Raw genomic sequence first — 25,919 nt, forward strand, 5'->3', positions numbered from 1 at the left:
GAGAGAGAGAGAGAGAGAGAGAGAGAGAGAGAGAGAGAGAGAGAGAGAGAGAGAGGCGGAGAGAATTAAAATGACACGATATTAAAATATAAGACACGATTTTCATCAAAATATAAAAAAAGCAAGAATATCTAAATTAACATACCTAGATGTTGACTTGCACAGAATCCATGCTGTCTCATAATTTCGATAAAAGTTTGTGTTAGAAATAGCGTACATTTTTTTGTTATATTATTTTCATTATATATTATGTTATTATATGTTGTACTGTATATTATTATTATTATTATTATTTTATTTTAATTATTTTTTGTTGTAATATTTTTTTTATTATAGATTAATTTTGACTTAAAATTTTTTTTGTGACATAATGAAGCCAAAATCATGTTACAAGAAAAATTTTCTTTCACAAAAACAAATTTTATTGCTTCGAAATTGTTTTCAGATATTTGTTGCATTTCACGGCGATTTTTTTTTTTGTGATTGTTTTTTGTTATCGACCTCGTATGATATTTATATTTGATATTAAATCTTTTTATTTGAATATTTCGTTTATTACTGTAAAAATTATATTAAATATTCTGAATGGTTGATAGTTAATAATTAAGTAATTAAACCTAAACGTCAATTATTTGGCAGAAAAAATTAAAAGTAATTTTTTAAATAAATATACTCATAAAGGCGGTATTTATAATCGGTTTTTAATATGTCTTAAGATACTAATACGGCCCTTTGATTGGTTTATGACATCCTAAGACTATGTATGTACTTAAGACAAATATAAGAATCGACTATGAATACTGATCTAAGGTATTTATAATCGGTTCTTATTTTAAGATCGTCTTAAGTAATGTCTTAAGATGCTAATGAATCTGTCTGATTGGTTCATGACACCTCAAAATTGAACTTAAGACGGTCTTGAATATAAGAACTGACTATGAATACTGGCCTAAGACAGCTCGAGTAATCAAAAAATAAGTACTTGCCAAAAAAAACATAAAAACAATCATCAAAAAAGAATTCAAATATACATTATTCTTATCGGGAAGGTTCCGATTGCCTACATGCACGATTGCACACATTGCTCGCTGATTGGTCAATTTAAAAATAATATAATCTCATTGGTAAAGCAGAGAAAAGTTACTAGACACCGGCCGATGTAACTAATGCGTGCAATCGGGAATGTAGGCAAACAGGATCCTCCCATTCTTATATCGCTTCCCAAAAAGAGAAAGTATTAATATTAACGAGGAAAGAAGCTCATGTAAAATCAATTTTCATTATGGCAAAAAATAAAATCATACATAATTTCACTATATTATACAGTGTAAACAAACATAATTAAAAACACAAATAAGTAAAGTAATAATGACATAATCTCTAATTCAAATAATCGCGGCAACATGACGACATATGGTGTCACGCTTTCATTGGCTGTTAGAAATGTATGCGCAAGAAGACACCTGAGTTCTTATGGTCAGGATTGTCAGGATCAGTCAGGATAGTTCGGTTCGTAGTGCGGAAAACACGGCGGAGGGGGGAGGGGGATATTGCTCTGGTAGTAGGGGTCAGTGCTGGCTAACAAACTTTTAGTTACCTATACCTAAATAAGATACATACTTGTTAGTGTTTTTGAACAACGCATGTAATGTAGCTTTTTGCATTGAAATTTAAGCTTTATTTATTGAAAAATTATTAATTATAATATTACTATAAAAAATAGAAATTTATTTTTACTGTTTATCTAAAATATTATCAAAATTTTAGATAATACTTTTAAGTGATATTGCAATAAAAATACAAAAATCTATATATTATAATAATTTTTATTGCGTTTATCTCTAAATTACATATTTTTAAAATATCTTTAAACGATTAAATGTAAAAATATTTCATTTATGTCATATATACAATTTGTACAAACATAGAATAATACATATTTTCTGATAACATTAAAAATAGATTTATGATAATTTAAATATTTTTCAGTAATTAGATAAAATCCATATATTAAATTAAAAAATATGCATGTATGTTTAAATGTATATTTAAAAATAAGAAGTGCATATTAACTGACTTATGTCAACAGAAATGTAAATGTAAGTATTAATTTGTATTGATAATTTATATTTTATATTAAATCTATTTTTTAATTATTTTTTGTTAAAGTATTTAATTAAATGCTGTTTTATTATACTTTTTTATCTTTTATTCTTCATTTACATCTTATTAAGACAGTTACTTGCGACGGTACTGAACTGGGTTTCTGAAGAACTACTCGCTCGCGAGTTGTAGCTTTCTCTCGACGTGACCAGTCTCGATGCGGCCGCCTTTTTGAGTCTTCCGATCGAAAGAACATGTCCATTCGAAAGTGCACACTAAAAAGTTAATTGTATCAGTAAGTGTCGATGTAACGTACGTCGCATAAGTCAAAGTGTACTGTTAAAAGTGAAAGAATTTAAGAGAAATCGTGCACCCTCGTGTGTATACTCGTCGATAGCTCTAAATGATCTGTGATCTTTGTGCTGAAAATGTCGGGAATTTGAGGGATAAAACGGAAACGATTCATCAGAAGTGATTATACAGTGAGATTAAAAAATCATAAATGTAATTGTAAAAAATTTTTTATGATTTTAAATCCAATTTTGAAGATTTGAAATTCAAACATCAGATTGTTTATGTAATCCTGAGGATATAACTATTGCAATAACGGAGGAATATACCGATAATTATGATGAAAATTATAATAATTGAATGTGTTATTTAAATATAGGTAAATTTTGTTTGAAAGTTTTTCCAAGCAGTAGAAGAGTCTTGTAAAACAGTTACGATAAAATACAATTTTTTTTATTAAATTAATATATTATAAATTGTTAACTTTAAATTTTTTTTGTGTACTTTTGTTCTATAAAATATTTAATTGTAAAATTTAAAAAATTATATTTATAACAAAACTTACTTAAAGAATTATATTACTGTTCGAAAAAAATACAGAATACTGCCGACGGATCACACGGAATTTCTACTGATTGTAGAAAATATATTAGAAAGAATATTTTATTGTATATATTGTGTGTGTGTTGAATAAAAGTTTTTATTTTAATTAAGCGTAGAGAGAGAGAGAGAGAGAGAGAGAGAGAGAGAGAGAGAGAGAAGTGAAAATTTTTGAAAAATCAAAATCTTTTATGATATTCTACAAAATGCGTTGTTGTATAACGAGATCGATTTGAATATGCGGGCATTGAAATCTCCAGAGGGAATTTTGACAACGTTAAATAGAATTTATTGAAATTTTGTTTGTATTAAACATAACTTTCAATTTGTTTATGAATAACTTTATAGAAAAGGGAAAAAGAGAGTCAGGAAAAGTAAAAGATCTCAAATTATAACATCAATTACAACGTTTCAATAAATATGAATAATTTATACTTTGATTTTAATGACAGTCGTGTGTATGTATTTATATATATTAAAACATTTTATAAAAATATCTAAAGATTTACATTTATTATTGACAAATGATAATAATTATTTGCATTTCCATAAAATAAAAAAATTTAATAATTAAATATTTATAGGTGCAATATGTGAAAATTTTGAATAATCTTTTCAAATTCATTTGTGTAGTTACCACAAAATTAAATATAGATTATATTCTACATAGATTATTCACCGAAAATGATAAATTTTAATGCACAAGAAATGAGAAATTAATTCATTAAATTAAAATAACTGATTCGTTTCAAAACTTATTATTATTGAGATAGTATTTTATTTTTTACAGAATTTTGTTACGAGATTTCTGTACCTTCGAAAAGTTCTAACATTTGAGACAGGAATGCTAATTTGTGATAAATAATTTTATTATCAATTAAATTTTTCCGGATCAAGTATTAAATTGATGATGATCCCTTATATTTGGTATTCGATGACTTTTGTGCTACGTGATATCGGCAAGAAGACCAAGTCTTTGTGTGATAGTTCATTTGGAGTGTAATAAAACAGCAATGTGTTGCCTTTGTGCTTTTCATTTGGAGGTAAATTTTGATCCAACGGATTTCAATACGGATTAAGGATTACTTTTGCAAGTGACGCCCTCTGGATAAGCGTATATGGCTGGTAAGTGTATTTGTGAGTCTTTGTGAGCGGTAAGGGCGTATAATGATCACAGAAACATATTTAAGCTCCATTTGTTGATTATTCCTAGTGGTCTATAATGAGAAAGCATCCAATAAGCGAAAGAATTTCTTGTTAGAATGAGCTTTTCTTAAAATTTAATTAAATGTGCCATATACATCTTCCATATACATCTTCCAATTTTTTATATCTTTCCTCTCTTTTCTATGTTTACCTCCTTACATATTAAAATTAAACAATAAATTATAAGTCTCACACACACACACATACACACACTAGAATATTAATTCAAAACAACTAATTTCAGAACTATTCGAATCCTTTGTTTACTTGAGTTTTTTTTTAATGTAATATTGTTTTTAATTGCCCGACTAAAAATTGCTATATCTAAAAATTTTAACATTGAAGATGAGACCATGTAAAAAAGATTAAAACGTTTGTTTTTTTTATTAGTAAATTGTAATTATCGCAAATTATTTCCAGCATGGCTCAAATAACCCTAACATTTCTTCTTATATATATCTTGTTATATATATTTATTAAATTTTTAATTAAAACTTCTCCCAACAATTAAACAGTCTATAAAGTTCCATTTATGAATGAAATTTATATATTAAATAAGATAAAAGAATAAGAAGTTCACGCAATCTTTTACCTACAGACGTTGATTTGCAAAAGTTTGTTTATTTTTAACAATTTATATTAACTTCTGAGTCTTTAAAATAATCTTATTTAGAGTTCGCGTACACGTAGTTTATCAGCGTCCGCGTTCAGAGTTTCGTCTTTAATAATGCTTATGGTTTGTTGAAACACCCTGTATATTCTCGTAAAGTTTTACTAGAAGGCGCAAATACCGGTTTCGCGCGAGTTAGATGCAAGTATTTGCTCGTGCTCGCACACATGGTTATACGTGTGTACGTTCACACGTGGCGGCGCCGGTACTATCCGACAATGTCGTGCGCCACACAAACAAATTATACAATAATCCGTATATAATGTAGGTACACGATTATATTATTAACTGATATCGCTAAAAGCAAGTTTGTGTACTTCGAAATAAAACAAAACCGTCAGAGAAAAATCTCGTAATATTTCCTTTTAAGAGTTTTTTATATTTTAAATTTATGAAGATTTCTGAAATAGATACCTTGAGCTTTTTTAAATTTATTTAATTACTTGAAGAAGTTATATAAAGAATTTTGAGAAGAACTTTCGCCAGGGAAACTATAAGTAACTTATATAAATTTATATATTCAAAGAACACACCAAGTCAAGAGAAAATCATACTTTGACGTCAAAATGATGATTTTTGGTTACAAAATTTGACCGTTTATTAATTATAAACATTAAAATAAAGTCATTTTGACGTCATTTGGATTTTTTGTTGATATATTTGTGATCGCTTTTATGTGTTTTTTGGGTAGGTTTCAATATTTATATGTAATTTATAAAATATTTCTCATTAACATTAATTAAATCTATCTCAAATTCGTAGATAATTTCTTCATATTTAGACGAATGTAACATTTGAATTTAGAATCTAAACAGCTTTATTTATGACTTTTTTTATATGCACAGTGTATTGTGCTTAACATTACCATTATCTAGATTAAATTATTAGTTATTCTGCTGCAAACCACTTTGTGATGAGAGGTCAGATGTAATTTGTGCATTTAATTCTCCGATGAAGTGGACTGGCTCCGCCGTCATTATGATATGAAGTCGTTTTTTATAACGCCGGATAATGGACGAAATGCGCAGGAATGTGCGAGATGGACGGTCGGTTTGGTTGAAGTCAGCGAGGCGAGTAGATAATTGTCAGGTATTTTTCCGTTAGTTAGGGTGTACGCAACGCTGAGAGCTCAGGATATAATAGTATATATCTTTGTGTCGCTAACAATCGCGCGCGCATAAAACTAAGCCTTAATTAAGTACGAAAAGTAAAGATTTTTCTTATTAAACGATTGAGCAATTAACAGTTAAAATAATTTTCTATATCAACAAAAATCTTTTCTTATAATAGTATAATTTTTAAAATAATTTTATTACAATTTTACTCTTTATTATAATATTGTTTTCTATTTTTCATGTGAAAAATATTATTCAAATAAAATAATGTAATGTTACTAAATAACAAGATATTATATTCAGTTTACAAATGTTAAACTTTTGTATAAATATATTTTGAAGTATAATAGATAATATTATAATTCTATACATTATTTTGATTCCAAATGTACCTTATTATTGCTTGTGTATTTTAAAATTTTAATTAAATCGTTTAATGAAATATTGCCACCTTTTCCAAATAATTTTTTAATAAAATATTTTATACATAAACTCACGTGTGGCATGTTTCATTAATACTATATTTTGCTATCGTTTTTAAAAACATGCAGGGAGAAACATAATATAACTGTTAATGTTTGTTCATTTTCTTTTTGTCAAGATAGCCGATGCGTATAATCATTAATAACGGAAATCGGTTTTCTTTAAAATTTCTTTCTTCAATTAACAACGCGCTTTCTGCTGGATAATAATCAATATCGATCTTGATATCATTGGCATAGTATTAAGTCGTTAGGTTGATTGGAAACGTGACAGCGATTTCGTTAAGCTGCCGTAGATGATCTTGCAGATAGGACCATTCTCTGAAACAAGTTCTTTTAGAAACGTTGTAAATTCTATACCTTTCAATCGTGTCGTTAAAAACTTGTAGAATATTTTAGAATTATTATTACTTTGTTTTATACAAAAAATACATTTATCATTTTTTAATTATTGCGTTGAAAATATAAAAATAATAAAAAAAAGTTTTTGTATAAATATTATTTAAAAAAAAATTCTGTTTCTTGAGTTATAAGGAGGAATGTGGGCTTTTTATAAATTTTTACAATTGCTGTTATTACTAATTTATAAATACTTATTTTTTATTTAATTAGCAGTTCATTTCAAATAGAATTTTGATACAATACTGAATCGTCAAAATATTTTAAAAATTAAAAAGATAAATAATTATTATGTTATAAATAATTATTATTAAAGAAATAATTTATGTTATAATTAAAGAAATAATTTAAGAAATAATTAAAGAAATAATTTATTAAAATTAATGTTAAAAATTAAGGGGATAGAAAGGATAATTTTTACTCAAACTTTGTTTAAAAAAATGATTTTAAGTGAATAAAAAAAATTAGTAAATAAAATTTGTACGATAATTTTTAAGCGTCCCATGAATTTTAATTTTTCTAATATTAACGAAGTTCATCTGGCTTTATTAACCTTTTAGGATGATGCAAACGGAATACAGAAGTCAGTACTGCTTGTCATAATATCGCGATGTGATCGCGTTACAGGAAATACTACGATGCGTAAGAGGCACCATCGACACATAAAATAAACATGATAAAATTATTGGTTTCATCTGCCGTAGTGCCGGTTAACTGACGAAGTTAAGTTCCGTCATCTACAAAAAGAGGGAGAAAAGGAATCAGGATGATTGGAAAGAACTGAATTTTTTTCTTTCCGTCTTTTTATGCTATACAGAGAGAGTATAAGAAACCGTTTATATCAGATTCATAATATGAACAAAAAGATGGAGTGTCCGTAATCTCTATAAAACATTCTTCGTGTTTCCTTATACATATGTATAAGGAAGGACTAGTTTATAATTTTGGAGAAAAAAGATAAACATAAATATATATGTAATTATAATGTTTAAAATATTTTAATCCTCATCACTAAAAGATGATCTATAAAGATAATCTGTGCATATATTATTTTAATATCAAATTAGGAGCATCACAGATAAATAAGTTTAATTTAAAAAATTCTGATAATTTGATTATATATAATAATTAATATAAAACTTTTACTCTAATTGGGGGAAGACAGTTTAATAAATCACTACATTTAATTAATTGTTGCCGTTCATAACTTTTTATTTTGATATCATAATAGAGTTAAAGTAATTTTTGAGATAAATTTTTTAATCTGAAATTTGTTTGTATTATTTATTCTATTTATTTATTTATCTTGAAAATTATGATTATAATTACAATTATGATTTTGCATCTTTAGTTTTTTCTGAAAAATTGATTTTTCAGATATACATCTGTCTATTTATCAAGTACAGATTGTTTAGTTCGATCGAATTAGAAAATTACAACTTGCGTCAATAAGTAAAACATCGTACACATATGTTTACAGTAATTCCTTCCCATCTGCGTTTGAACGGTCGATGAAGCGTGATTCCTCTGTATAGGTATACATCGTTTGATATTTGAATTCAGTGCTGCGACGCATAACGGTATTAAAACACTAACAAGTTAGGATGGTCCGGATATGTCTCATTATTTTAAGGCGGGACATGGAAGTACGCAATCGAACCACTGATCACGATATGATGGAAAATATAATTACATTTTCAGGTCGACATTTAATTTCTAGTCTGTAACGTCATTTCCTGGAATCGTTAACGTCCAAAATTAATATTTCAAAATATATTTAGAATATGTTAATACATTGATGATCGGCGTAGGTAAAATTTTATGTAAGGAAGGGGAGTCAAGTTAGAGACTTTTGAACATGATTATCAAACTTGTTTTTTGTTGTATTATTCTTTAATTAATTACCGGCTTAAATAAAAAAATCACGCATATCTAATTTATTAATTTACTTTCTCTTAAAATTGTAAACTGATTCTTCGAACTGGTAAAACTTGAATTTATAACACTAGTCATCATGGAGTCTCAGAAAATCTTTCATTTTCAATTCTTTCTTCGATCTTTTCTGAAATGAATTTTTTGTGAATAAACTCATTAAGCATCTAAGTCCGGTTTAAAAGATTAATTATTATTATTTTTTTTTAAGATTTAGTCGCGGTCTCCCCTGCTTATCGGCTGCATTCATGTCTTAATAATTTAAAATAAAGATTAAGTTGGGTTTTACATGTACACGTCATTGTGTTATCTTGAATTGTGCTTGTAGCGTAATCAGTATAAACTTGGTAGTCGAGTGTTTATATTACTATTTTCAATTAATTACAGGGGTATACAAAAAATCACGCATATTTTACTTATTAATTTACTTTATATTTCTCTTAAAATTATATTAAACTAATTCTTCGAACTGGAAAAACTTGAATTTATATTACTAGATCTGTCTCGGATATTCAGAAAATCTTTTTGTAACTTTTACCTCTCTAATTCTTCCTTCTTTTCAAAAATTAATTTCTTGTGAATACTCATTAAGCATAAGTCCGGTTTAAGAGGTCTTAATTATTTTTTTTTTTCTTTAAGATTTAGTCACGGTTCTCCCTGCTTTCTTGGCAACACCCATGTCTCAATAATTTAAGATAAAGATTAAATTAGGTTTTACACGTGCACGTCGTGTATTTTCTCGACTCGCTCGTAGCGTTATAGTCGCTATAAACTTGACAAATGTGACAAAAAGAGGAAGTGAGAAACATCTCAGTACATATCTTTTAGTATATATTGTTTTAAAAATGCAGAAATTATCTGAAAAGTTTTCATTTCGATTGGATTACATATCAGTTCACGCCTCACGGTACTTTCGAGTCGCTCATAAATTCTCTCGCCACATACCATCATTGGTTCACATCAACGTTATTTCTGAAGTCGTTATAGAGTCGCTATAAAGAAATAACCACGACCGAGATTAATGTTACAAACGGACGACGAGTCTTGCTCCGTCAGGGAAGTGTAGGTCTACCTCATTAGCGAACGCACTTCGGATCCTAGATCATATACTGCCACGCCAGGCATCGAGATAATTTACTGTCCACACGTTACACGGATTATACGATGCGAATAAAAGAGATAAAATAAATGCTGCGGGTACTGGAAAAACTGCAAATGTACAAACTTCACCCACGGGTACTCTCTTTAACTCAAGAAAAAGAGAAATTGATTTTTCCTTAACGAGAATTCCATTAGACGCTCTATCCTCGTTTATCTCTTTAAACTTTAACGCGCTAAGTCTATCTCTGTAAAGAAGTATTATTTAAACTTTGTAAAGTTCATTTAAAAATTTGACTACCTTGAACATTCTTTAAAAATAAGAAATTTTAACAATTTATTTTGGCGAATTATAAAATTTATACGATAGATTATGTTATAATATGTAATATATTTAAATGCATAAAAAAAACAATGATTTTTAAACATATTATTTGTTGTTTAGGTTTCATGAATCAATTATATTTAAAAAAAATTGTTTTTGTGCATTAATATATATAGTTATTATTTATTTTTTTATATTTAATTATGTATTAACATAGTCGATTAAAATATTTTCGATTTTTTAAAAAGATCTATTAATTTTTATTAAAATTTCCTAGTTTTTTCTAGAGAGAATGTATAAAGGCGTTTATAATAAATATTTGCTTTTTTTATATAAAAAAATAAATTGCACGAACATATTATTTATTTATATTGTTCTTAAGTATATTTATAAGTACATACTACAAAAGGAAAAAATTTCAATTTTTTTATGTTGAAGTGATTTAATTCGTTTAAATTAAATGAATAGAAATGATCTGCTATTTATAAAATGAAAGACATAAAGTATAATAAGTCTATTAAAGTTACAAAACAATTTCAAAGCATATGTTACTCGCTATTATTTAAAATAATATGCATTATTCTGATTACAGATGTGCGATTGGAATGGCAGAAAAGTTGCGCGAGGCAGCTGCTCATGGTGACGTTGATCGAGTTGCACGCTTGCTCAACGAAAACGTTAAACCGTTGCTTGACGAAGTATGACTTTTTACTTCTCACATTTTTTAAGTCACAATAGACACATAAACAGAATTCTTTTAATGCTAAAAATTCTTTTACGTTACTTTAACGTATTATATAATTTACTTTAAAAATAGATATTTAAAAAATTGTATTACTGGCTCTTGAATATTTATATTTTTTTTTAATTTGAAACATATAACTCTTTAGACATTTTCTACACAGTTGCATAAAAAATTACTCTACAAATTTTGTTATGTGCAATTTAAAAAAAAACATAATTTTTTTGATACCTTTTTATAAGTACTTTTGAAAAACAAATTATAAATTTTTAAAATTTAAATCAATATAAATAATTTCACTTAGTTAAAAAGTAAAAACATGTACATTATTTTATTGTTCAAATATCAAGTTAATATTATTTGTTGTTATTTCAACGTTAAAATGATGTCTTTATATTATTTTGATATCAAAATAATATAAAGCCAGTTATCTATCTAGATTTTATTTTGTATATATTTATGTTCTGAAGAACATGAAGAAATAAAATTGAAAAACGACTCTCAATAAATAAATTAATATTATTAAGAAAAAGTTCAAAACTATCATAAGTCGTTAAATTGAATTCCGCTTGTAATTACTCGCGATGTTGACTGGAAAACTTTATTAACGGCCTCAAGGGCGACTGGCAGAAATATATTAATTTCAGCTATTAATTTACTTCGCTCTCGTATGCGATATGATTCCTTACGTAATGTATGTAACTGCATCAGTTAGATTAGATTTAGAATGCAAATAGGCGCGATACACATTTATCTAATGTACTGCTAAATATAAAAGAATAGAAATAGACCATCAGATTGATCCATGTACTTATTAAGATTGCTTATATTTCAATTAATTAACAATTTTGTATAATTAAAATTATCAACTATTTGCTATTAAATTATTTGCTATCACTTTTTTTTATTGTATCAGATATGATTTATTGATTTTCTTAGACGATATATAATAGCAATTTTGCGAATATTTGCAAACAGTTACAATAAATCTACAATAGATCAAAATAGGAAAACCGTCTTGTTTATATTAACACATTTTACAGTTGCTAACAAAAAGTAAACCTTTTTATTCTTTTGACCAATTTATGTGTATGTATATATAACACGTACAAATGCATGCGTTTATATGTTATATGTGTGAGTGGTTTTTTTAGATTACTTTAAAATAATACACAAAATTTTTTAACAAATAATAGAATCTTATTTTTTAATTTAACTTTTGGGTAATGGGAATTTGAGTTAACATTGCGAAATAATAAATCATAAAAAAGGTAGTATTTCGTGAATCTCTGATAAAAAAATTAATAAATATAATTTGTTACGTATATAAGATTGAAAGAGTTTTTCAATTTATTTATATAAAAAAACTTAAATATAATTTAAAAGATTGAATCTGAAAAAGATATTTTTATGTAACGTTAATTTATGTTAAAGAAATTGAATGTAGCTGATTAAGAAATCTTGTTAGGCGTTACCAAAAGAGATACATTTTTTAACGTTTTTAGCGCACGGCTCTTAATTAGTAAGTTTTATCGAGCATGCACGGTCGCACGAAGATATTCAAGATTCCTGTCGTGTTTCAGAATGGCCGCGGGCCTCTATTGCTGGCCGCGGCAGGTGGTCATGTGGAAGTGTGCGAGATCCTGTTGCTGCAGGGCGTCGACGTTAGCGCCGCTGACGAGGTGAGTAGTGCAGCATAAACTTCATTTTAAATATTTTAGATATTTTATTAGAAAATATAGAAACTATTTGTCTTCAACAAAGGCAATATATAATTATTGAATTTTCGAAATATACTGATACTTACTACTAAACATTGGAATAGAGGAAGAAAATAGCGAATAATTGAATACAATATTTTTAAAGCATTGGAATAGAAAGGGAAAATAGCGAATATTTTTATGTAAAAAGAACTTTGCTCAAGTAAATTTATACATATATTTAATTTAGATTCTAGTAAAATTTATATTATTTATTGTAGTATTCAAATAATTGCAATTAATTGAAAAAATGTTATAGGAAAACATATTATAGGAATATTAATTTCATATTATTCTAGCATTCCTATTTCTGAGAAACCTATTTAGAATATTGCAATTGTAAGAAAAAACAGCAATATATCAATTATTTTGTTCTAAAATACTGCAAAAAGATTTCACGAATTTTGAATGTTTATATTAAATAATATCAATAATACCGTAACTGCATAAGAATAGAAAAATAAAAAAGAAGTTAATTATAAATATAATAATAAACTAAACAATGTTTCTTGCACATGTGAATCAAATACTTGTAAAATATTTCTTTTGAATTTATATCATAAATCCTCGCGAAATAAATTTAAAAATTATAAGATATTATAATTATTTTTACACTTTGTTTCGTACATTTATTTTCTAATCAATTTTGATTTTACTTTTACAATTAGTCTAATCTTCCTTGGGTATTTTTCCTAACTTTTGTTTACGTAATTTGTTAGATACCTATATTTTTTAAATAATAATTATAGTAATTTAAAGTTATTATAGTATTAAATTTTCAAAAGTTACATTTTTACATTATTCTTAAATCGAAGCCTTCGTAACTAAAAACAATATACGATTGTTATAGACGTATAACCGATATTATATATTCGTATAATTAATTATCAACTTCTACTTTAATAAAATATAACTTGTGCTACTTTTAATTGAATAATTAAAATATAGCGCGCGCGTGCGCTTGTTTTCAATTTTTGTGTATAATATACTCATTTTTGTATACATATTTTTCGAGTATTATTTTGCAATATCTATCTTTATACAATCTGTTATACTTTTGTCAAAAAAAGAAAGAAAAAAGATACCGACCGTGACAGGATTCGAACCTGCAATCTTCGGATCCGAAGTCCGACGCCTTATCCGTTAGGCCACACGGTCTCTGAAGGGTAGCTACCCTATACACGAAGACCTATGATCAACTTTTATGAAAACCAATATTTACGATATATTTACCCTACTTTTACATTAACATTATTTTAATGCTTATTTTAATACCAAAAATTAAAAGAAAGTAATTTAAATTATTATACATCGATTACAATTTTGAGGAAGAAAATATTCATTGACGATTAATGATGACTTTATTTCCTAATACGATATTTAAATAGAAAAATTATTTAATTGTTCTACAAAATACATATTTCTATCTTCTTCTTAATATTATAAAATTATTTTTTCACAAAAATATAAAAAAAAGAAAATAATTTCTTGAGCTCTAGGAAGAGAAGTATGATGAATAATAACTTTTAATAATTAATTAAACATACGTCTTATTTTGTAGTTTTATAAAAAATGTGTATATTTTATACCATTTTTCTTAGCATTCTAGAATTATATTTAACGTCGCAAATTATAGAATAACGCTGTTAAATAAATCAATACTGCTGTATTAAATGAAGAGGGAGAAGTAGTTTCAACTGTAATGGCTTTGAGATAAATACATTTTTATATATAAAACACTATTATTTATTATTACTTTTAATTGAAGAATTTTTTTTTAATACAGACAATATTATTTTACATACATTTTTATTTACAATTTGCAAAAGCAGAGTTACTTTCTCTTCGAAAATTACTTTAAAGAAATTTACAAAGAAATTTTTTAACTCGTTTTCTACACTCTGAAGCTTTTACTAATAAATAATCAATAATTTCAGAAACAATAATAAAATAGTCAAAAATTGCAAAGACGATAATAGCATTTGTTTCCCATTCACATAATAAATAGTTCATATAAAATAATAAAGGAGAGACATAGACCTCCTAAAGAAACACATCCCTTTATTTTTTGGAATTTAATTTAATTTTTACTTTTGCGGAAAAGTTAATTATTGCAAAATTTTAAACAATATTATAAAAGTTGCTATATTATCTGATAAAAGATACTTTCTAATTTGTATTTATGTCTGTAAAGTTTTACTTTTCGCTTTTATTTAAGAAGTGCTGTTTATTTAAGAACTGTTTAAGAACAATAAGTGATATGTCAGTGATCTTTTTGTAATAATATAACAAGGCAATTTTATTTAAATTCGTACTTTCTCAAATTTTCAGAGTAAATCTTACTCTAAACAATAAACTGAATAATAAAAATATAATAAAACTATAAACTGAAATCTCATTCTTGAAGATTGAAAATTGAGCCACTCTTTTTTAATACTGGTTCAACTTTCACTCTTTGAAGTGAGATTCCATTTCAAAGAATTTAGGAAGTATGTTGATATTCGATTGTCATGGTTGAATTGTATGGAACATGTACACAAAACAACTCGTAAAAGTGCCGGAATACGCGCTCATGTTGCGCACATATACATATACGTGGGTTGAAGTAAAACAAAATTATTCCCGATGTACGGATACAACCTAGCTGGGGAATCGCATGCCCGTCGAAGAATCCCACTATTGTTCCGCAGGCAATTAGCATGCCCGGTCCGATTCTCCTCCTCATAGAAGGGGTGAATACATTAAAATGCTCCGAGCAGCAACATCCCGCCGGATACCCGGCAAATGTACGCGTGGGAGAAGCGTTATATACCCGCAAATGTGTGACTGAGTTGTGTACATACAACTGGCGTAGTTACGTACCTGAATACTTGATATCCGTTATTACGGCGTGACCTTGAATGAACAGCGGTGTTCACCATGGTATCTAGCTACATCGATATTATTAAATATCTATCGATGAGACTTACACATTCGTCGTGTTCTAGGTAATAGAAAATAATAGGCTGGACCGATGGTATCGCTGCGCGATTAAGTGTTTAGCAGCTTAAATCGTTTATTTAATCTGCAATGTTAAAAACCTGGTTATACCTGATTCATCGATAATCAGCTTTTCTAAATTAAAATATTTTTTCTTTCTTTTCTTTGTCAGCTGCGTCTTTTAAATTGAAACACTTCTCTTTACAGCAACTCGATAAAAAAATTTTTATATAAAAACATGTGTAATTGTATATAAAATACACGTCTATATATTTCTTTATCTTTTGTAAAATTATTGTTTGGTACGAGAAATATAATAATATAATAATGAGAAAAAAAATTAATTATCGCATTGCTCTTTCTATAAAAAATCTAGTTGGAAAAAGAAAGAAAATATTGTTCATATGTATATAATTATATATAAATTATTATAATGTAATTATACATATATATAAGCAATTTTTTCTCGTATCTTTAAACTTAACTTTTTATAAAAGAAACAATGCAAAAGTTATCTTTCTAATTACTTTTTTATATTTTCTCATTATTTTTCTTGTTATTAATTGAGTCACCAACCAGGAATTTTAAAAAAGAAAAAATATGTACATAATTACATATGTATATGTTAATAAATATATTTATATTGAAAATTCATTATATATATTTTTTTAAATAAAGAATTATTACTAGAACAGATGTGTACTAATTAGAATATAGCAATATGAATGTTAAAATAGAAGATATTAGAATAGAAGAAATATGATCCGTATTACCATTTCCCAACAATGTAAATTAATTTTAAAAAATGCAAATATAATAATACACGAAAGAATAATGTTACATATTAATATTAGCGACAGCAGACTAATTAAAAAAATAATTTTGTTTATTTTATGTAAGTAATTAATGAAGCAAATAAATGTCATGTAGTATTGTTTTTTAATAAAATAGTATATTTGTTCCATTAATATTATTATCGAATAAACCAGATTATTTATTTGCAAAAACTGTTGTTGATTAATATTGTCAATACAATATTTTTCTCTATATAAAAACTAATTGCAAACGTAATAATGTTTTATAATATCACAAAAAAATATAAAATACAAAAAAATAAAGTTGCTTAAATTATCAAGATTTGAATTCATATCGTTCGAAATTGTTTGGAATTTGTCACAGTGGGATATTTGGATGATAAGATAATGATATCAAGATAATGTGATATATATAACGAAAAAAAAAATTTGTCAGAAGTGGGATTCGAACCCACGCCCTCAGAGAGGACCAGAAGCCTCCGTATACCCGTCATAGACGGGTAAGGTTATAAACCTTGAGTCTGGCGCCTTAGACCGCTCGGCCATCCTGACATGTTGCCTGTGATCACTAAAAACGAACTCACTTACAGTGGATACAAGCCATTTCTGATTTTTAACAATATTTAGTTAGAATTAATAATTCTAATGAATTGTTTACATTTATTACATATAAAAATTAAAATGTATATAATATATAATATTCTAAATTTTTAAAAATATATAAAAATAATTAATATATTTATTAAAAATTAGTTAATAATTAATATAATTATATCAATTATGTAAATATGTATAATAATAATTAATGTAAAAAAAAAATTACATTAAATATAATTAGTAATATAATTTGACAATATAATTTATTAATGCATGCATATAAAAATGTTTTAAAATCTTATTGTGTTTGTATGTATATCAATTGCTTCTCTAATACGATCGCAGTGATCAATGAAATGCAAATTATCTTTATTTTAAATTTATAATAAATTGAAAACAAATTAATCCATAATTTTAATAAATTGTAATAAATCCAATTTTAACAATGTTAAACATTCATTATTATTTGGTTAAAAGATATACGTACATATTAAAAAATCTTATTTAGTTGTAGACTAAAGTTATAAAAAAATTAAATCCATAACTGGTTTGTAAATACAGGCGTTTCATTATGACTTATTATTTTATGTACTTTTTTGTACACACACAGGAAAAAAATGACCTATTATATGACAGAAATAATAAAATACTCTGTCATAGAAGAGAATAATAAAAGATAAGACTAATTTAGATAAAGGAGAAAAGTAAAAAAAGGAGAGGCAAAAGAAGAGAACAAAAAATATATATTGCGAAGATAATTTTTTATTCTTTTTATCCTTTTTGACATGTTTTCCCCTTTCCTTTTCTATTACCTTTCTCCTTTATTAAAACTCGATTTAAATTATAAGAAACAGTACTAATATTTTTAATTACCTTTATTTAAAGAAATTTTTATATAAAGTACTACGTTTTTTCCGCATTTTTCAAACTATGTGTGATTGTTAAAATATAATATATTAATATTTATTGAACCTCTTTATATGTATAAATTATATAAATTACGTATACCATATATACTATAATATACCTATAATTTAACTTCACGCTTTCATTACTTATCGTTATTAGTGAGATTTACTCTTTGATTTTTACATAGAAATAATTAGCATGATCAAGTTACGTGATTCTCGAAGTTTTCAACGAGAACACCCTGTATACCGGGCAGCATTGTGCACGTATGGGTTAAATGTGTGCGGCGATGCTGTCGCGAGTGCCATGGCACGGTTCATCGACCAGCGACTGTTCGCCGAGTATGGGCGAGCGGTTGTAAGTCTCTCGGTCATCCTCTTTTGCCCATCCGCCTTTTTCCTTTGTTGCACTACACCGTGTACCGTACACCAGTTCTGTGAGCACCAGCTGCGCGATCGCGCGCTGTGCGCACGGCATGTCATGGCGACTTTTGTAAAGTCGATGGAGAACCGAGGATTTCAATTAAACGATGTAATAAATTTCTTGAAAATTGATATTACGAATTGAAAGCTGTCCTGGTTAATATTAATATAATTGTAGTAAAAAGAATGAGTTCATTTTAAAGTCATAAAATAGTGTTAGAATAAAGTAACCGTTATTTTGTAACTTAAGTTCAGATTAAAAATTGTTACAACGACTTTAATTCACTATTATTCTGCATTCTATAATTCTATATAATATTGACTTCTTAATTTTTTTTCAATATAATAATTATTATATCATGAAAGAGTTACGCAATTATGTAAAAAATATTTTCTTAACAAATTTTTTTAGCATATTTTATGAAATACCTTAAAACCGCACTGAATATACTTCTTTTTAAATTCCTGGATTTGACAAACTGTTTAATTTACTAAGTGTCGTTGTAAACATTTTTATTTTGTAACTTTGAATTTAATAAGCTTGGAGAAATACATTTTCTGAAGATTATTAAACAAAAAGATTAATTACAATTAATTAAATAAAATATCCTTGCTGTGCCTTATCTTGTATAAATAAATAGATAAAAACAGATTAAATCTTTTAAATTTTAAATAAAAAAACTTTGTTATACTATATATTTAACGCTAATGAAGTCTTGAAGTACGGACTAGATATATAAATTATGAAATAAAGATAACTATTAAGATGACGATGAAAAAGATAATAGAATGCTCAGAAAACATGTTAAAGATAAATTAATGCTACATTTGCTCTTTGCACGGACTGATTAGTGTACGTCGTTATTAGTTACTAATGGTAACAACTATCATTAACAGATATTACATCTTACTATAGAACATGAGGTAAAACACAGATATTCATACTTATATTCAAGATATATAGGGTGTCGTAAAAAAATTAATTTTTTAAATTTATCTAAATGCCGACTATGATCTTAAATTTGAAAAAGAGAAGAGGAAGATATGAGAAAGAGTAAAAGAAGTAATTTTTTGCATATATAGTTTTTGTTTTTATAGTTCTAATAATAAGTATCGTCTATTGTAAAAAAATAGTTTCATTGAAGAAAAGTTATTAAATCTTAATATATATATTTTTTAATAGTACTAACAAGAAGTAAATGTTTACTTACGGTAAATAAATGTTTACTTGATAAAAAATAATAGCTAAATTAAATCAATAGTTTTCATATCACAAATATATATAATTACGTGAATTTAGTGAATATTTACTTAAAACTATTCAAACAAATATTTATTATAATTTAGTTTTTTTTTCAGTGTGAATAGTACACTTAAAACAATTTTTTATTAAAAAATTAAAAATTAATCTATAAAAATTACTTTTTACAAATCTTCTTAATTTGTTTATTCTAGAGATAAAAAAGCGATCTAGAAAATAGGGCATAAATTGAATAGAAAGCTAAAGAAGACTTCTTTCAGCTCTTGAGCTATATTCTTTACCATAAAAAATTGAAACACAACAATCTCCGTTTGAAATCTAAAAACGATACAGTTAGAAGAACGAGGAAATGTGTTAACATAGACTGTTCGATTAAAAGATCAAGGATTATTATATGAACAGTTATGTAAATCCTATGTCTGGGATTGATCCGTGCCTCTTCCAAGACACCATATAGTTTGGGCCGGACACCGAGCAGCCGTCGATGAATACGTCTGCGTGTTTTCAGCATGGAAACTCGGCACTGCACGAGGCATCATGGCGTGGATACAGTCGGACCGTGGCGGTTCTGGCGAAGGCCCTCGGGACTCAACGGGCCCCACTGCACGCCAGGAATCTCGCCGGATTTGCACCGCTTCACCTTGCTTGTCAAAACGGCCATAATCAAAGCTGTCGAGAGCTCCTCCTAGCCGGCAGCAATCCCGATCTTCAGAACAACGTGAGCAATCTACTCGATCTTTTTGTTTCAACCGCTTTATCGTATTGTATTTATCGGTGTGTGGATCAGGAGATAAGGGTAAAGCAAGGGGTTTAGTGTTAATTCCGAGAAGCTAAAATTTTTAAACTGAAACATCTGCAGACGGTGATACAGTAATTCGTTTTCATATACATATATAGAAATATATTATATTATTTTATAGGTATACATATATAAAATAATAATAATTATAAAAAATAAGATAATCAATAATAATTATACAGAGATATAATCACAGAAAATAAAGCGATAATACATTTCTGTTAATAATACAAATAAAAGTAAAGAAAAACAAGGCTTTGTTACACAGCCGATCAATCGTTGAAATTTCCATTCTAACAATCACACATTTGTAAATTGTCAGATTACAATTTTTTCTATTATCTATACTGCTGATGAGGACTCCAGGAGAGAGTGAAAACATTCAAATAAAGAAGAGTTCATTCCATCTGAGTATTCATTTCTGACATAATTAATTTGTACCAATTTAACTGTAACCGTGCTGATTCTCATTAATTCTTATTTTATATATATTTTTATTTTTTTAATTTTGAGAGTTTGATTTTAATTGTTATTTCTATTTACATAAAATATAGGATATAAACAGATTAGCAGCAATAATCATATTTTAAGAAAGAATTTTATTTGTAATGGACTAAATGATTTTGACAAGAATATTAAACTGTAATTGCTGTATAAATAATAAAAAAAAATAGGATAAAAAATATTTATCCCCAGACAAATTATATTTATTCTTTAAAAAAATATTTTTATTCTTTCAATTACTTGTTTCAGTATGGCGATACACCACTTCATACTTCGGCACGTTATGGCCATGCTGGTGTAATGCGTATACTAATCTCAGCTCTGTGCAAAGTGTCTGACCAAAATAAAGTGAGTATCAGATAATTTTTTGTTAAATAATACATTTATTGCTGCTTCTTGCGTATTTTACAATTAGTTGTACATTTTCATTTCATTTTTCGATACAAATAATTTGTTTGTCCATTCCAGAACGGCGATACTGCTTTGCACATAGCAGCAGCGATGGGTCGACGGAAATTGACGCGCATTCTCCTAGAAGCTGGCTGCGATCGAAGTCTACGGAATAAACAAGGTGAAACGGCAAAGGATATTGCTCGTCGTAAGAATCATACCGAAATCTTAGAAATTATTGCTAAGGCACGCGGTAAAAGCCGAACGCGCAGCAAAAGCCGTGAGAGAGACTTGGTAGATGGCAAAATAGATGACGGTAAGAATCTAGTCTAATTGAAAATTGGCTAGATAATTAAATAGATTAATTTGTTAATGATTTTACGCTATAAAAAACTGTGGTATTGCCTATGCGTGAATGTTGTATTATTATGTTGCATATTATTATTTTGTAAAGAATTATCGGTTCGCAACAAGTAATTTGAAATTAACAACTAACTATTAGAAAATATCTGATTAATTGAATAATTTTATCAGGTAAAACAACGAAGTCAGATAAAAAACGAGAAAAAACCGAAAGTGGTACTAGTGGTGGCGGCAGCTCGAAAAAAGACCGAAAGAAGTATAAGTCCAACAGCAAGCAGCACAAAGTCCGCTTTGAAAAAGCTATCATGGGTCGACAATGGTCACCCTATGGCTGCCACTATTATCCAGACCCGGAAGCATTCCCTCAACCCCGTCTAGATTCATTACCCTCTGACCCCTTAGGGCGAGGTGAACAGTATTACTTAGACTTGGCGGGTAATATCAGAAAGGGTCCGGTAGGTGTCGGATATACATGCTATTGCGCGCCATTCTTCCGACATATGGAAGCAAAGTTGGAGCGAGACAAGGCTGAATTGAAAGCACACATTGATCAGGCTCACGAGAAGCTGGACCTAAAAGTGGCCAATCTGGAAAGAAGGACCAGAGGACAGATCTCAGAACTGACTAGGTGCGTTCAAGAGGAACGTTCTAGGTGCGACGAAAGGTATTCGCATCTTCAGCAACGTTTACAACGAGGTGGTAGAGGCAGATATAGCGAGAGGCCAGCGAAAACTAATTACAATCAGTCGGAAGTGATATTACCAACGAGAACGAGATCATTGGAGGATCTATTGGATGATCGACCGCAGGATCGTAGCTTTGAGATTCCCGGAGAAACACCAGTTCATCGTGGAAGTCTAGATGATCTTGATATACCGGCTATACCTAGACTTAGTACGTCTATGAGGGATCTACCTTCGGGACCTGGAATAGTCAAATCGGCGCTCAGAGTGCTGGACATTCCTCCGAAATTGAACGAAACGTTCGATGGAGCCATTAGGCCGGATGGAACTTTGTCCTTAGACATGGCCCCGACAGATTCAGTTCCTGTGAAGGGGAGACGTCAGCAAAGAGTAAGATTGAACTATATTATCATCTGCCTACTGTAATAATAATCATTTTTTCATAAAATAAATAATAAAACAGTAATTGAATGTTATTTGCAGATATTTAAATTGGAATTTAATAATTATTTATTGTTTTTACTGTTTATGATAGAATTTAATAAGCTGCTTGTCAGCTTTGAGTAGAAAATTGCGGCAAGATTGACATTAGCTGCATTTTAGCTTGTAGAATAGAATCTGCGGTTTTTGCAGTCAATTTTTGTCATTATATTCTCTAAATTAAATTACATAATTATATCAATATAATGTATTAATGTATCATAACTTTTAAATATTTTTTATGATATACTGCTGATAAGAATTATAATCAGACACTTTGCAAAATCTGTTTTCGATAACAAATATTTGATTGTTTGATAGAGCATCAATTTGTTAATGTAACAAAAGATTTTCGGATAATAAAAATCTCTTTTTTATAGCATAATTTTGTCATATATGCATATTTAAACAATATTTTTTAATCATGTTAATATAATATAGAACTCAAAAAATAAATGTTTATCTAAATATGTTTTAAGAATTGCGTGTCGTATGACATGCACGTCATGAACATGTCCATGGATGAAAATAAGATTCAGAAGATTAGCGACGGGAATATGACGGAGTGGAATGGTCGCCGTAGCGTTCATGAGATGATCAAGCGGTTTCAGCAAGTACCTGATATGCATAATGGTTGGCGAAGAATTCGCTCCGGAGGCAGTGAACAGGCCAGTCTAGAAGAACATACCAAGTGCTCACAAAATCAGAGGGTACATTCTCAAGGTGAAGTAATTCCTGAATAATAAAATATGCTGCCAGACACGCATATTCAAAATTGGAACATGAGACGGATGTTTTATGCGCTGATTTTGGGCATGCGTGTACACAGAAAAATATCATTCTATTGCTAAAAATATGATAATTAATTTTTTTCTTTTAAGTAACATTTATTTTTAGCACACAATATTTTCTTGATAATAATCTTAAATTATACTTACTACAACTTCATTATTACTTCTATTGAAAAAATACGTCATAAAATTACATAACAAAATTGTCGTGTAATTTAGACAAATCGTATGGATTGTTCAAAATCATTATATGACTTTTTATAATTACGTAATTTGAAAAGTCACATAATAATATTTTTGTCTTCTACTTTTATCATTTAATTCTTTAAAATTCGGTAATTATATTGTAAAATCACACGATAGATGAAATTATTTCTAATATCGTGTAATTTTTCAAGTTATGTAATTTTAAACAATCACGTACTGATTTGGAACAATTCGTCTTAATTACATAATTTTATTAAGTACCTTTGTGACGTGATTTTTTTAAGTAGAGATTTATTCAAAACAAGAATTTTTCTTTAAAGAACAAAATTGATTGAAGAAGCGATTTTATATAACAGTAAATCGAATTTGTCAACTTAACAATACTGATTAGGATTATTGAACTTCCTAGGATTTAGAATATATTTTGAATAAATTTGATGTTTGTAATGAACTTACGATGAATTTGTGGATATAAACTTTTGAAATATGTGAAACAAGTAATTGTGTGTGTGTGTGTTATTTACGTATGCATCTTTCTGTATGCGCTGTCTGGGTTGGAGTTAACAAAAGTCGTTATTGAGATTTAATAATCTCGAAATTTGGTTACTTACGCAAAGAAATATGGCCTCGACAAAATCATCATAACATCTCATATACAGCCTTAGCTAAAAATATTAAACACCTTATTAGCTATTATTTAAAGTTTTAGCATTAAAAATTAATTGATGGCATTTGTGTTGTAAATTATTCTTTGTTTTAAGAATCTTTACATTTACGTATATGTAATTTAAATCCTAATTGACAATTAATGTCGCAGAGAACGAAAGCGAGAGCAGCGAAGGAGAAGATGACGATGTGGAACAATCTAAAACATATAAGGAGATGAATTGTAGAAAGGGTATCTCCAAAGATGTGCCTTATGACAGTATTGCGAGAATGCCGTACAGGTCACGTAATCCCGTGTACAGTCCAACACCGCCTCTACATGATACTCATAATGATTCTGGATACAGTACCCGCATGTATGGCTCCAGCAAAGGCGCATCGCCTTCGTTATCGGGTAAATATAAAAAAAGATGCAACATTAGAGAGGATAAGCAATTAATAATAAAGCTATTCAATATTTATCATACATTTATTTAATAAATTGATTAAATCCGAACTTTGAGAGTTCTTCGATTAATATATTGTTTTATTAAAATCTTAAAAATTAATTAGATTTGCCATTATAAACTGATATATTAGAAACAGAATATAAAGTATTATTTCATTTTTGCGCAGGTCAGCTAGAATGCGACGTGATTTTATCACCTTCGACTGGATCATTTACAAGCGGAGAACAGCTCGCTGCTTTATTGGAACAGCCAAGGAGACATGATCTCACAGTTTACGAGCGAAATGCTGACAACGTTGTCATTAACATCGGTACTGCCAGTTTGGTTTAGCATAAAGACATTTTAGCTTCAATCGATAAAAATATAACTTTTAAAATATAGTTGCATGTGCATTGTACATACTATATACATAATGTCATTTGATCTAGAAATGTTGAAGTAATGATTGTTTTATTATGTTAATATCGTCACTATAAAGTGTCATATTCGTTGCCATGACATTACTCCATAAAAAATAAAAATAAACTTTAAACAAAGACAATAATATTTTATTTATTGTTTGTATATTATATATCAAATTGTATATGTATATAGGTAGATATGTATGAGCAAATATTAAAATTGCAAAAACAATGTAGCTTGATTGTTGCTACAGGACGTACTCTTCAAATTCTGTAAGTTTTATTAAAATCATTACACACATACTGTAAATAATAATAAAAGAATTATAAATTTTAATTATTGTGATGTATAAACAACATTTTTTAATAATAAAACAAATTCAATTATTATCTTGGAATATTCAGTTACCACAGTTAATCAGTAATATCACAAATAAGAATTAAAACAAAAGTGTTTGTTTATTGTAGTAAATATACAGC

General features: G+C 27.8%; 2 protein-coding genes and 2 non-coding genes across 11 annotated transcripts in view; 1 reads left to right on the forward strand and 3 right to left on the reverse strand.

Moving 5' to 3' along the window:
• LOC108774161 (uncharacterized) overlaps positions 1 to 246 on the reverse strand; it is a 7,114-nt gene extending 6,868 nt beyond the window's left edge. For all 8 annotated transcript variants that reach the window (XR_001940719.1, XR_001940716.1, XR_001940717.1 and 5 more), the window contains exon 1: positions 146 to 246. The gene's annotated coding sequence lies outside the window, so the exon portion shown is untranslated. The remainder of the gene's footprint in view (positions 1 to 145) is intronic.
• Positions 247 to 2,563: 2,317 nt separating this feature from the next.
• On the forward strand, positions 2,564 to 25,368 carry dgo (ankyrin repeat domain containing protein 6 diego). The gene is made up of 10 exons (XM_018540194.1): positions 2,564 to 2,574; positions 10,814 to 10,919; positions 12,547 to 12,645; positions 20,215 to 20,424; positions 21,259 to 21,357; positions 21,478 to 21,715; positions 21,934 to 22,835; positions 23,405 to 23,648; positions 24,741 to 24,983; positions 25,205 to 25,368. Exons 2-10 carry the CDS (start codon positions 10,827 to 10,829, stop codon positions 25,366 to 25,368), a joined length of 2,292 nt encoding a protein of 763 aa, XP_018395696.1. The 5' UTR covers positions 2,564 to 2,574; positions 10,814 to 10,826.
• TRNAR-UCG (transfer RNA arginine (anticodon UCG)) lies at positions 13,809 to 13,881 on the reverse strand. The gene has a single exon. It is a non-coding gene; the product is annotated as a tRNA-Arg (tRNA).
• On the reverse strand, positions 16,948 to 17,069 carry TRNAL-CAA (transfer RNA leucine (anticodon CAA)). The gene is made up of 2 exons: positions 17,032 to 17,069; positions 16,948 to 16,992 (listed from the first exon to the last, which is right to left on the reverse strand). It is a non-coding gene; the product is annotated as a tRNA-Leu (tRNA).
• Positions 25,369 to 25,919: the final 551 nt, after the last annotated feature.

The sequence above is a fragment of the Cyphomyrmex costatus genome, unplaced genomic scaffold (assembly GCF_001594065.2).
Source record: "Cyphomyrmex costatus isolate MS0001 unplaced genomic scaffold, Ccosl1.0 scaffold2359, whole genome shotgun sequence".
Classification (NCBI taxonomy): Eukaryota; Metazoa; Arthropoda; class Insecta; order Hymenoptera; family Formicidae; genus Cyphomyrmex; species Cyphomyrmex costatus.

What these genes read in the sequence shown, in the direction of transcription:
- dgo (XM_018540194.1), top strand. Translation starts at nt 10,827, where the DNA reads ATGGCAGAAAAGTTGCGCGAGGCAGCTGCTCATGGTGACGTTGATCGA. An exon ending in AAGTGTCTGACCAAAATAAA is followed by an intron (nt 21,358 to 21,477) that starts GTGAGTATCAGA and finishes TGTCCATTCCAG; the next exon opens with AACGGCGATACTGCTTTGCA. An exon ending in TCAGAGGGTACATTCTCAAG is followed by an intron (nt 23,649 to 24,740) that starts GTGAAGTAATTC and finishes TTAATGTCGCAG; the next exon opens with AGAACGAAAGCGAGAGCAGC.